This window comes from Trachypithecus francoisi, unplaced genomic scaffold, assembly GCF_009764315.1.
Source record: "Trachypithecus francoisi isolate TF-2019V2 unplaced genomic scaffold, Tfra_2.0 Lachesis_group21, whole genome shotgun sequence".
Classification (NCBI taxonomy): Eukaryota; Metazoa; Chordata; class Mammalia; order Primates; family Cercopithecidae; genus Trachypithecus; species Trachypithecus francoisi.
In genome coordinates, this window is record NW_022681467.1 from 47325417 (window position 1) to 47338930 (window position 13514).

Below are 13514 nucleotides of genomic sequence, written 5' to 3' on the forward strand. Positions count from 1 at the left end.
GAATCGTTTGAACCCAGAAGGTGGAGGCTGCAGTGAGCCAAGATCACACCACTGCACACCAGCCTGGGCGACAGAGCAAGAAAAACAAAAAAGGCTTTGCAGGGTGGCTCATGCCTGTATTCCTAGCACTCTGGGAGGCCAAAGGATCACTTGAGGTCAGGAGCTCAAATAAAATAAAATAAATTTGAATTCCATCAAATACGCACAGGTTACGGGTTCCCAGTCCACAGCTACCAAAAATATGGCCCTCTCTGACATCGCTATCCCACAGTATCATTCCCAAAGGGAAAAACAGACTAAACCCGCCAAGCCACAGAAAGAAATGATGACAAACCTGGTCACTTACTATGGCACATGTCCAAGTAGATCACGACGATCACCCAAACCGACCCTCCCTCCCCCTCTGTCTTTCTGCACACAATTCCCATCTCAGAAGCTGGCCAGGGGGTGCAACATTTTTCACTCCTAAAAAGCCTGGTTCAAATGTCAACGGTCACAGATGAACTGGGTTTTATAGCTTGAGCTGTTCCACAAACACCCTGCAGACTGGAAGGAGGAGTCTCCCAGGTGACAAATCCCACCACCTAAAAAAGGGAGAAAGCAGCACCAGGACAGGGAAGGTGACACTCTAGCGTTCTTTCATTTGTGAACTTTGGAAAAGATTTTCATTGTGCCATCCCCCAACTGTCGGGAACCACAGGCTCACCGATACTTGTAAATTAGTCCAGAACTTTAGGAGCCCCATTCGTCCTGAAATGAATTTAAAAAATAATGGGGATTCCTCCCGATGTTGGTAGAAGAGTTAAATGGTTAAAAAAAAAAAAATTCTGGGAAGCACTCTGGCCATAGTTGCCATGAGCCTTACACCCATTTAAAGCTGGACATGGTGGCACATGCCTGTAGTCCTGACTACTCAGGAGGCTGAGGTGGGAGGATGGCTCGTACCCAGGAGTTCAAGGCTGCAGTGAGCCATGATCGCACCTGTCAAGAGCCGCTGCACTACTCCAGCCAGGGCAACATAGTGAGACCCCATCTCTAAAAAAAAAAGTACTCAGTCGGGCGCAGTGGCTCAAGCCTGTAATCCCAGCACTTTGGGAGGCCGAGATGGGCGGATCACGAGGTCAGGAGATCGAGACCATCCTGGCTGACACGGTGAAACCCCATCTCTACTAAAAAAAATACAAAAAAACTAGCTGGGCGAGGTGGCAGGCGCCTGTAGTCCCAGCTACTTGGGAGGCTGAGGCAGGAGAATGGCGTAAACCCGGGAGGTGGAGCTTGCAGTGAGCTGAGATCCAGCCACTGCACTCCAGCCTAGGTGACAGAGCGAGACTCCGCCTCAAAAAAAAAAAAAAAAAATACTCATTCAATTTGACCCACAAAATATATGACTGCCTACTCGGGGCCTCACAACAGCCCCACTGTGGGGGTTCCATGGCACAGATCTGGAGGCACAGCAAGCCTAAGTAACTGCCCAAGTGTGGCGCTGGATCCCAGGAGTGAGTCACACGCTATATACTGTGTCACACAAGCCTCCTCCCTAGGGGCCTGGGGCTGCTGTCTTGTTCAGCACTGTCCTCGCAGTGCTAGTCTACTCAAAAGTATCTCCTGAATTCATAAACCCAATCACGCCACTTCTAGAATTATAAGGTGTAAGGATGTTCATTGCAAAATACTTACAAATATCATTGCTAAAAATTAGAAATAACCTAAGTTCCTACAATATGAGAAGTTCCAACTGTGAGAGTGGTTAAGATATAATGGGCACATGCACAGGTAGCAATTCTTAAAGAATGTTTTTAATAACATTCAAGATGGTTGGCAAACAGAAATGATAAAATAGTAAGCGAAAAAAGGAGGATACAAACTATATCTATAGGAAAATTCACATTTTAAAAAGTAAATTAAAAGATATTGAAAGGTGGCCAGGTGCTGTGGCTCATGCCTAAAATCCCAGCACGCTGGGAGACGGAGCCAGGAAGATCATGCCACTGCACTCTAGCCTGGGTGACAGAGCAAAACAAAAACAAACAAACAAACAAACAAACAAACAAACGACACCTCAACAAAAAGACAAACAGACCAAGTAAAAACGGGTAAAGGATATGGATAGACATTTTTCCAAAGAAGATCTACAAATGGCCAATAAGTACACGAAAAGATGTTCAACATTAGGAGCCATCGGGAAAACACAAATCAAAACCACAATGAGATACCACTCCACACTGACTAGGACGTCCAGAATCCAAAGAACTGACAGTAACAAGTATTGACCAAGATGTGGAGAAATGGAAACTGTCATACGTTGCTGGTAGATACATAAAACAGTGCAGCCACTTTTGGAAAACAGATAGACAGTTCCTCAAAAGGTTAACTATAGAGTCACCATACGATGCTGCCAACCCACTCCTAGGTATATACCCAAGAGAAACAGAAATCTACACCCACTCAAATACTTGTACACAATTGTTCATAGCAGCATTATCTATAACAGACAAAAAAAAACCCAAATATGCATTCATTGACGAACGGATACATAAAATGTAATATATCCATAAACAGATTATTATTCAGTTATAAAAAGGAATGAAGCATTGATGCATGAATGCTTGAATTCATGAATGCTTGAAAGCATGAACGGATGAATCTTGAAAACATTACACTAAGTAAAAGAGGCCGATCACAAAAGGCCACCTATTGTATGGTTCCAGTTGTTTGGAGTGTCTGTCATAGGCAAATCTATAGAGGTAGAAAGTAGATTAGTGGGTGCTTTAGGGCTGGAGGAACGAGGAAGAGAAGGGGGTACAGCAGGAAAGTGGGTATAGAATTTCCTTTGCGGTGATAAAAATATCCTAATTTGATTGTGATGATGGTTGTTTAAAAAAAGCCCCAAATATACTAACTATACTAAGAAGACATACTGACCAACGCAGTGGCTCACGCCTGTAATCCCCAACACTTTGGGAGGCCAAGGCGGGTGGATCAACTGAGGTCAGGAGTTCGAGACCAGCCTGGCCAACATGATGAAACCCCACCAATTAAAAATACAAAAAATTAGCTGGGTGAGGTGGTGGGTGCCTGTAATCCCAGCTACTCAGGAGGCTGAGACAGGAGAATCGCTCGAACCCCGGAGGCGGAGGTTGCAGTGGGCTGAGATCATGCCACTGCACTCCAGTCTGGGCAACAGAGTGAAACTGTATCTCGGGGAAGAAAAAATAAAATTAAAAAGTCATACTTTAAATGGGTAGATTGTAAGGAATGTGTTTATCTTAATTAAGATCTTAATTATTTACATCTTTTTTAAAGAATGTGGTTTAAATGGGACCTTGTGCCCCCGTTATGCTGGCCTTTTGAGTTACAAAACAAAATCTCTAACTTTCCTAATTTAGGTTATACCTCAAGTCCAAGGCTATTCTTTTTAGAGGAAGAGCAGTTCTTTCTTGTATTTGAAAATGTGTCTCCCAGCAGCCCTGCACCATCCTGACTCCTATCTGCCCTGACACATGGCTTCCTTAGAAAACGCCTAATTCCAGCACAGAGAAAACAAGCAGGGCCTCCCCAGGCCTTGCCACACCTGCCCAGGTTTACCTCATCGGGGCTGGATGCCTGGTACACGCGGCAGGAGTCTTCGTACTGCTTCTCAGCCTCAGCCTGGTCGGTCACACCATTGGACTCGTACACAGGAGTCACGTTGTGGCAGAGCGCGATGGCCTTCACGGCTTCGTGCACGCGGCTACTCATGGTCCGTCGGACCTTGGTGGTGAGCGTCGGGCCCTTCTGAGCGGGTGGGTCCTGGGATTGCTACAGAAAGGAGAAATGAATAAAGAAGATGACCAGAGGCAGGAATGATGTGGAGAGTGTGGAAGAACAGCCGTGCAGCTCTTGCTTTTCTTCTACTGTTACAACACACAGAACTCTTAGGTATATCTACGATGATACTGCAAATAAATGACATGCAATTTTCAGGGTTTGTCATTTATGCTTGGCCAAAAAAAAAAAAAATTAAAAATAAACAAAGGGAAAAATTACAATTTAATGAATGAAAATGATTCTACCTGCAGACTGAGTGAATCTATCTTCCCTGGGGTGGTATCAGGGGCTTTTTATTTATTTTTATTTTTTTCTTTTTGAGACAGTCTCGCTCTGTCACCCAGGCTGGAGTGCAGTGGCACAATCTCGGCTCACTGCAAGCTCCACCTCCCGGGTTCACGCCATTCTCCTGCTCAGCCTCCCGAGTAGCTGGGAATACAGGCACCTGCCACCACGCCTGGCTAATTTTTTGTATTTTTAGTAGAGACGAGGTTTCACTGTGTTAGCCAGGAGGGTCTCGATCTCTGGTGTCAGGGGCTTTTGACAGAATGAGGACCCCACTGCACTGAAAGGGATCCCGGTAGTTCAGAGCAGGGCTTCCCCACTGGGATACTCCTATGTTGCGGGACATTATAGGGTGTTCAGCAGCATCCCTGTCCTCCAGCCACCAGATGCGCTGGATGCCAGCAGCACTCCCCTAGTTGTGACAAGAGATGTCACCAAATGTCCACTGGAGGCCAAATTCATCCTTGGCTTAGAACCACTGTTTAAGCTCACAATCTTCTTGGTTTACAACAGAAGGCAACAACCTCATCGGGTACCCTATGCAAGTAACAACCATCAACAACAAGCAACCCAGGGCAGCCCAGCAAGGCGTCAGGAACAGCCGGAGGAAACCTTGGCTGGATGGGACTCACTGCAAAATGGCACCTGGCCCTCCAGTGAAGCTAGACTTTCAGGAGTAATGGTAACTGTGCTCAAGTGTTGCCTTGCAGGCTGACTTTAGACCCTGGCTCTTGCCTGAGAGGCAGCTCCATGGCACACACTGGCCTTCTCCATCCCTTCCTTTACAACTGGCAACACAGCTCAGCCTCTGAAGGGCCAGGAATGGGTTAAGTCCTGGAAAAATGGCTTTGAGCAACACAGTAAAAAGAGCACTGAAGGGAAACCAAAGCTGAGCCTTATTCTTGGATGGGTGGTAAGCAGCTAGGAGACCTGCAGCAAGCGATGCCTGTTCTCTGAGCGTTTCCTGTCAATGAGAGGAGTGAACTAGAGGTGGTTTTCAATCCATGCTCCACACTGAGCCCCAGGAATCCTGAGAAACCCACTCAGCACCACCAACTGCAGCAGGATGGGAAATGCCGTCTGCAGCTCCATTCCTGTGCCACACATCAGGTGCCACCTATGCTTCCTTTTTTTTTTTTTTTTTGAGACATGAGTCTCACTCTGTCACCCAGGCTGAAGTGCAGTGGCGTGATCTCAGCTCACTGCAATCTCCCCCTCCTGGGTTCAAGTGATTCTCCTGCCTCAGCCTCCCAAGTAGCTGACATTACAGGTGCCCGCCACCAAGCCCTGCTAACTCTTGTATTTTCAGTAGAGATGGGGTTTCACCATGTTGGCTAGGCTGGTCTCAAACTCCTGACCTCAAGCGATCCGCCCACCTCAGCCTCCCACAGTGCCTGGATGACAGGTGTGAGCTACCGTGCCTGGCCCCTACCTAGGCAAGGGTTCTACTGCTTTAGAGTATAATGAAAATTAAGACCACTGTGGGAGAGGGGGAGGAAAGGCACTTAACAATCTACGGCTCATTGTTCAACACAAGTCAAATGCCCTCGCATCTGATCAGCACCTGCCTGCGTCTCCAGCTGTCCCTCATGCCATCTTCCTCCTGTTCCCTCCACTCCAGCCATGCTGGCCTTTCTGTTCTTTGGGCACTGCCAAGCTTCTTCCTGCCTGAAGGCCTCTGCACTTGCCGTGCCCTCTGCCTGGAACCCTATCCCCCAGCTCACCGCAGGGCTGGATTGCTCAGTCTCATCATTCAGGCCTCAATTCAACTTTACCTCCTCAAAGAGGCTCTCCCTGGGACCCCTGGTTCATGGCATTCCGCTTGCCTTCCCACTGCAAGTCACGTTTCAGCAACACCGTGTGTTACTCTCTTCATTGTCTGAATTGGCCTATTTACCTGACGGTTCCCTCTCACTAGACCACAGAAACAGAAGGCTCACCTGAGTGAGTTACTCATCACTGTATTCTAGCACCCAGGGCAGTGTCTGGTATGCAACAGATATTTGCTGAACAATTAAATTAATAACTTAATATTCCCAAGGTGGTGGTGGGGGGGCCTTAATTGACATGAATTTTTTTTTCATTTTCAAGAAGAAACAACTATGAAATCAACATCAGTTTCAGATTTTAAATCACAGATTTAGACAAAGAGTCACCTACAACAGTCTTATTGAATCCACAGCTAACTGAATCATGGAGGCTAGAAATGTGTATGGAGTTACCAGATTCTACATTCTATTAAAAACATATTCATCCAACGGGAGAGAAGTGATCTGATCCTTTAAAATGAGTCGCACTTTACACCCATGACACCCGATTGCCCAAAATAGAGAACAGATGGGTTACAAGAAACAAGAAAACGACTTTCATTTAATTTTTTAATACTATTTTTAGTAGTAGCATTAGACTCCACAGGTAATTAGACAATTACTAAATTATTCTGGTCACTGCGGGGACACAGTGCTCTGGCTTCCTGCTCTGTTAACCTCTGGTGTCAGGAGCACACGAGTTTCACTTCCAGGCCAAAGGGCACTGCATGGTAACAATAATTAGAGTAATGAATCAGAACTCCGGTTTAAATGAATCGTTATTTGCCGAGTGCTTTTAATTATAAAGAATTTAACTCTAAAATTATAAAGAAAAGATTTACAGAAAGGTTCTCTATTGGAGAGACTAAATCGAGAACTTTTTTTTTTTCAATTCTGTAATTTACGTTCTAGCCACGAACATGTGTCTTCATTTCTGTCCGCATTCCTCAGCACCTGGACCAAATCGTTATTTAACATTAGGTGCAATAACAAGACCTTTGACAAGGTAATTACTGTTTTTGGCAAGTTTCAGTAACCATGGGTTTAAATGAAAAGCTGTACCGAGGGCATCCTTCATGAACTTCTGGATTTTGTAAAGCAATCTGATTTCATGTCTACAAAAGACAAATGCTTCCACTAATATTTCAAACATGGGATAACACAGAGCCACGGGATTTTGTGTTCCAGGTGAAAGAACTCCCAAGCAAGGCAAAAAGAGAACCACAGACGGTCAGATGTTCACAAAGGCCTCACTTGCGGCTCAGGGGACCATCTGACAATGAATGAACTGGAAGACAACTATGATAGCCTGACCAACATCACAGGCACAGGTTCAATGCCTCCACCCACATATCTTTATTTCTCTCTTAAATTAATACTTTCCCACCTTTCCTACTAAAATGTTCCAGGAAGGAGAGGAAATAGTCATTGGTGCTGAAACTGCTTCTTTTAATTGTCAAATAAAGTCTTATGTGCACACCAAATGGTCATGCACATACATCCTTAAGGCACTGAAACTGACCAGGGGCTGTGTTTGGATGATGCCTGTCTTAGGTCCAGTCTTCAAACATCCTCACATTCCCCATATGGAAGAGTTTCACATTGTACAGTGTTTATCTCTAACCTCCTCCCCATAGGCCCTTTAACCTACACACATTTCTTCTTACTTAGAAAATACCAGGGGAAAACAAAAACAGATGTGGCATCCACAGAGGCAGGTTATGACTCTTTTTGCCCTGGGGAAAAACCACTGGTCCCCTTATGGAGGGAGGGAGGGCAGAACAGCTCCACACAAGGTCAGAAGTGACTTCAGAACAAGCATAGGTCACTACTGGGAGAGGAATTAAGATCTCCAAATACAAAGGGCCCTGACTTGGGCCGCTGGGTGGGTGTCTCGGATCCTATAAAGCCCCCAAGTCATTTATAGCATCCCAGCCAATAAATGAGACACCAAGGCAGGGAAAATAGGCTTCCTGTTCCCATTAGTAATCCACAGCTAGGGCCATTTCCCGACAAGAACTCCAGCCTGTATTACAGAAAAGATTAATACAAAAATTAAGCATTGAGTCACCAGAATGCCAATTTTCTTTCCAAATGCAGTGAAAACCTCACCACATATGGGCATTCACACTATTAATGGATATTAGGAATGGGCTGCAGTTGATTGAAACACATTTTTTTTTTTTTTTTTTTGAGACAGGGTCTCACTCTGTTGCCCAGGCTGGAGTGAAATGGCATGATCACAGCTCACTGCAGCCTCAACCCTCTGAGTTCAAGTAATCCTCCTACCTCAGCCTCCTGAATACCGGGGACCACAGGTGTGCACCACCATGCCCAGCTTTTTTTCTTTTTTTGGTAGAGATAAGGTCTCCTCTATTGCCCAGGCTGTTTTCTAACTTCTAGGCTCAAGCCAACCTCCTGTCTCGGCCTCCCAAAGTGCTGGGATGACAGGTGTGAGCCACTGTGCCCAGCCAGAAATACACTATTAAAGATAAGGAATTTCTGGCCGGGCGCGGTGGCTCAAGCCTGTCATCCCAGCACTTTGGGAGGCCGAGACGGGCGGATCACGAGGTCAGGAAATCGAGACCATCCTGGCTAACACGGTGAAACCCCGTCTCTACTAAAAAAATACAAAAAACTAGCCGGGCGTGGTGGCGGGCGCCCGTAGTCCCAGCTACTCGGGAGGCTGAGGCAGGAGAATGGCGTAAACCCGGGAGGCGGAGCTTGCAGTGAGCTGAGATCCGGCCACTGCACTCCAGCCTGGGCGACAGAGTGAGACTCCGTCTCAAAAAAAAAAAAAAAAAAAAGATAAGGAATTTCTGTCATAACCCTAACCTGCCACCTCAAAAAAGCTCAGAGCTGATGACTTATTCACCTCAAAGGGCCACCATCACAAAGACAGGCTCAGAGCTACTACCTCCAAATGAATCAGCTGAGTTACAGGCTGATTAAGTGACTGAGTAAATCCAATGTTTACTGCTGTAGAGCAGACATCATCATGCAAGACAAAGACAATAAATTTCAACGTACCCATATACCACCATCATTCTCAACTTGGATGATTTTGCCTCTCGTTTGGTCATGTCTGGACACATAGTTGGTTGTCACAACTGTGAAGGGACAGGGGTGCTATAGGAATCTGTAGCATGCTGCCAAACCTCCTGCGAGGCACAGGACAGCCTTCCATGACAAAGAATAATCCAGCCCCAATACATCAATAATGAGAAGCCTGATAGCCACTGAAACTGTAAATCCAGGGCTAGGACCAGGGCGAGTTAGTGTAGCTGAACTGCGCTAGCGCAAGGTTGGATCTTGCCTTCATTTAAAATTTCAGTATTTCGTTCTTCATAAATTTTTTGCACTTGAGTTTTTATAATACTGCACTGCGCCAGGTGCGGTGGCTCACACCTGTAATCCCAGCACTTTGGGGAAAGACGAGTGGATCACCTGAGATCAGGAGCTCGAGACCAGATGGCCAACAGAGTGAAACCCCGTCTCTACTAAAAACACAAAAATCAGCCAGGCATGGTGGCAGACGCCTGTAATCCCAGCTACTTGGGAGGCTGAGGCAGGATAATTACTTCAACCTGGGAGGCAGAGGTTGCAGTGAGCTGAGATCGCGCCACTGTACTCCAGCCTGGTTAACAGAGCAAGACTCTGTCTCAAAAAAAAAAAAAAAAAAAAATTCACCAAAATGTGATTTGCTTTATTTATTTATTTATTTATTTTGGTACCCGGTTGAATTTGCTATGTGAGTTCCTCACTTGTCTTACTCTAGTCTGGACTGTGTTATGAAACCATTAAAAACCTTGACAAGAGTGAAAAGAAGGAAATTAAATAGTGTTATTCTGGCAGTGGTTCTTAACCAGGAATAACCAATAAAGATTTTTCAAAATATACACGCCAGGCACAGTGGCTCACGCCTGTAATCCCAGCACTTTGGGAGGCTGAGGCGGGCGGATTACCTGAGGTCAGGAGTTCGAGATCAGCCTGGCCAACATGGTGAAACCCCATCTCTACTAAAAATACAAAAATTAGCTGGCGTGGTGGCAGGCATCTGTAATCCCAGCTACTCAGGAAGCTGAGGCAGGAGAATTGCTTGAACCCACGAGGCAGAGGTTGCAGAGAGCCAAGATCACACCACTGCACTCCAGCCTGGGCAACAAGATCAAAAACTCCGTCTCAAAAAAAAAGATTATTAAAAATATGCATACTTAAGATCCAGACCCAAAGAATGCAGTAGAGCCCAGGCATATATTTATATTTATATTTTTTAAACTTTACAGGCAATTCTGGTGGTCAACTCTAGTTTAAAAAGAAAGGAATATGATGGGTTCTCATTGAAAAGAAAACACACACACAGGGAGAACTAAAGAACACATCTATCCAGACACACAAAGGCAGAGTATTTGGCGTTTTGTCCACCCAAGTGTTAATACTGGTTACTGCTAAATGATGTGAATACAGGCGAATTCAATGTTTTGTCTTTGTGCTAGGCTCTATGATTTATTTCTTCTGCAAAACAACTTTCATACTTTTTTTATGAAAAGTTTTTTGAATGAGTAAAAAATGAAATAAGCTCCATGTCCCAGAGAAAACCACACTGACCAAAAAAAAAAAATTCTTCCTCAAGAGAATATAAACTCAGTGGCTCACGTCTGTAATCCCAGCACTTTGGGAGGCCGTGGCAGGCGTACCACAAGGTCAGGAGATCGAGACCATCCTGACTAACATGGTGAAACCTCGTCTCTACTAAAAATACAAAAAATTAGCTGGGCGTGGTGGCAGGCACCTGTAGTCCCAGCTACTTGGGAGGCGGAGGCAGAAGAATGGCATGAACCCGGGAGGTGGAGCTGGCAGTGGGTGGAGATCACGCCACTGCACTCCAGACCGGGAGACAAAGCAAGACTCCGTCTCAAAAAAAAAAAAAAGAGAGAACATAAACCGAACTTTGTATCTGTTTTCTGTGGATGCGGAAAGAAAGAACGCTCTCTGGCAGTCAGTACTGATGAACTGAGTGCATCCTGTGCACATATGTTGTGTGCAGAAAAATAAATCACAAACTCACATGCTCATAAAAAAAAAAAAACTCAGTAAATGAAAAATGACAGTTCACAGACCAAAGTATGTGAAATAATCCCAATTACAGTTTGTTTGAGACAGTCTTGCTCTGTCACCCAGGCTGAGTGCAATGGCACGATCTCAGCTCACTACAACCTCTACCTCTTGGGTTCAAGCAAGTCTCTTGCCTCAGCCTCCGGAGTAGCTGGGATTACAGGCACTCACCACCACGCCCAGCCAAATTTTGTTTGGTTGTTTGTTTGTTTGAGACAGAGTCTCGCTCTGTCACCCAGGCTGGAGTACAGTGGCACAAGCTCTGATCACTGCAACCTCCACCTCCCGGTTCAAGCGATTCTCCTGCCTCCGCCTCCCATGTAGCTGCGACTGCAGACGCGTACCACCACGCCCGGCTAAGTTTTTGTATTTTTTTTAGTAGAGACAGGGTTTCACCATGTTAGCCAGGATGGGCTCGATCTCCTGACTCTGTGATCCACCCGCCTCGGCCTCCTAAAGTGCTGGGATTGCAGGCGTGAGCCACCGTGCCTGGCCTAATTTTTCTATTTTTAGTAGAGACAGGGTTTTGCCGTGTTAGCCAGGATGGTCTTGAACTCCTAACCACCTTGGCCTCCCAAAGTGCTGTGATTACAGGTATGGGCCACTGAGCCTGACCCCAATTATGATTTAAAATATGAATTTACGTGTACAAAGCAGGCTACAGAAACAGGCAGATGTGCTGGCCACGTGTCTCTGGAGCAGGGCACCACAAAGCTCCCATTTCCTGAAGTCCTTCATGTTTTCCTCAGACACATCTATTAACAAGAATTCAAGATATTTCCACTTGCTGGGAAGAGTAAAATAAACTACCACAAACTCTAGGTAATACAGACTAGTTGTCTTCAAATATTTTGATCATATAACATATTAGGAAAATTTTTTCTTTTCCTTTTTTTTTTTTTTTGAGATGGAGTTTCACTCTTGTTGCCCAGGCTGGAGTACAATGGCACGATCTCGGCTCACTGCAACCTCCACCTCCTGGGTTCAAGCGATTCTCCTGCCTCAGCCTCCTGAGTAGCTGGGATTACAGGCATGCACCACCACGCCCGGCTAATTTTGTATTTTTAGTAGAGACGGGGTTTCTCCATGTTGGCTCAGGCTGGTCTTGAACTCCCGATCTCAGGTGATCTGCCCACCTCGGCCTCCCAAAGTGCTGGGATTACAGGCGTGAGCCACCGCGCCTGGCGGGAAAAGTTTTTCAAGTACCTTCCATCTATATATATTGATCTTTGTATAAATACTGTCTTGTACTACTGAACATTACAAAACAAGAAAGGAAATTCTAAAATCCTATGATAAAAATGAAAAACAGGACTGGCTGCAGTGGCTCATGCCTGTAATCCCAGCACTTTGGGAGGCTGAAGTGGGCTAACTGCTAGAGCCCAGGAGTTCGAGACCAGCCTGGGCAAATGGTAACACCCCTTCTCTACAAAAAATACAAAAATAAGCCAGGTATGGTGATGCATGTCTGTGGTCCCAGCTACTTGGGAGGCTGAGGTGAGAGGATCACCTGAGCCTGGGAGGGCAAGGCTACGGTGAGCTGTGATGGCACCATTGCAGCGTAGCCTAAGTAAGAGAGTAAGACTCTGTCTCAAAAAAATAAAAATAAAAATAAGTAAGAAAGCAAAATGAAAAACAGCATTTCTCACACAATTAGCTAGTATCTCAAAATAACATATACTCAGGGTAAGGAGCACTGAGAATTATAGATTTAAACTTAAATTTCTTTTTTTTTTTTCTTTTGAGAGGAGTCTCGCTCTGTCACCCAGGTTGGAGTGCAGTGGCACAATCTCGGCTCACTTCAACCTCCGCTTCCCGGGTTCAAGCTATTCTCCTGCCTCAGCGTCCTGTGTAGCTGGGATTACAAGCGCCCGCCACCACGCCTGGCTAATTTTTTTCGTATTTTTAGTAGAGACGGGGTTTCACCATGTTGGTCAGGCTGGTCTCGAACTCCTGACCTTGTGATCTGCCTTCCTTGGCCTCCCAAAAGTGCCAGGATTACAGGCGTGAGCCACCACGCCCAGTCTAAACTTAAATTTCAAATCGTCATACCTGTTATTCAGCTACAAAAAGGAATAAAGTACATACACCTGCTACAACCAGGAAGAACCTTGCAAATACTCTGCTAAACGGAAGACGGGCCAGACACAAAAGGTCACATATTGTTTGATTCTATTTACAGGCAATGTTCAGAATAGGCAGATCCAGAGACAGAAAGTAGACTGGCTGCTGCCATGAGCTTGGGGAGATTGAGCAGGGGGGTTGGGAGCTCAAGGGATGTGAGCTTTCTTTTTAGGGGTGACAAAAATGTTCTAAAATTAGACAGTACCAATGTTTGTACACTGTTGTGAACATATTAAAAACTACAGAATCACCGGGCGCCGTGGCTCACGCCTGTAATCCCAGCACTTTGGGAGGCCGAGGCGGGTGGATCATGAGGTCAGGAGATTGAGACCATCCTGGCTAAGACTGTGAAACCCCGTCTCTACTAAAAATACA

At 45.6% G+C, this 13514-nt stretch overlaps 1 protein-coding gene across 5 annotated transcripts in view; it reads right to left on the reverse strand.

The window, feature by feature from the left end:
• ATP9A (ATPase phospholipid transporting 9A (putative)) overlaps nt 1–13514 on the reverse strand; it is a 174827-nt gene that overhangs the window by 57359 nt on the left and 103954 nt on the right. For all 5 annotated transcript variants that reach the window (XR_004431320.1, XM_033186753.1, XM_033186756.1 and 2 more), the window contains exon 14: nt 3586–3798. Coding sequence is in view for 4 of the 5 variants with exons in the window: in XM_033186753.1 (XP_033042644.1) it covers nt 3586–3798 (213 nt within the window). In the remaining variant the exon portion in view is untranslated. The remainder of the gene's footprint in view (nt 1–3585; nt 3799–13514) is intronic.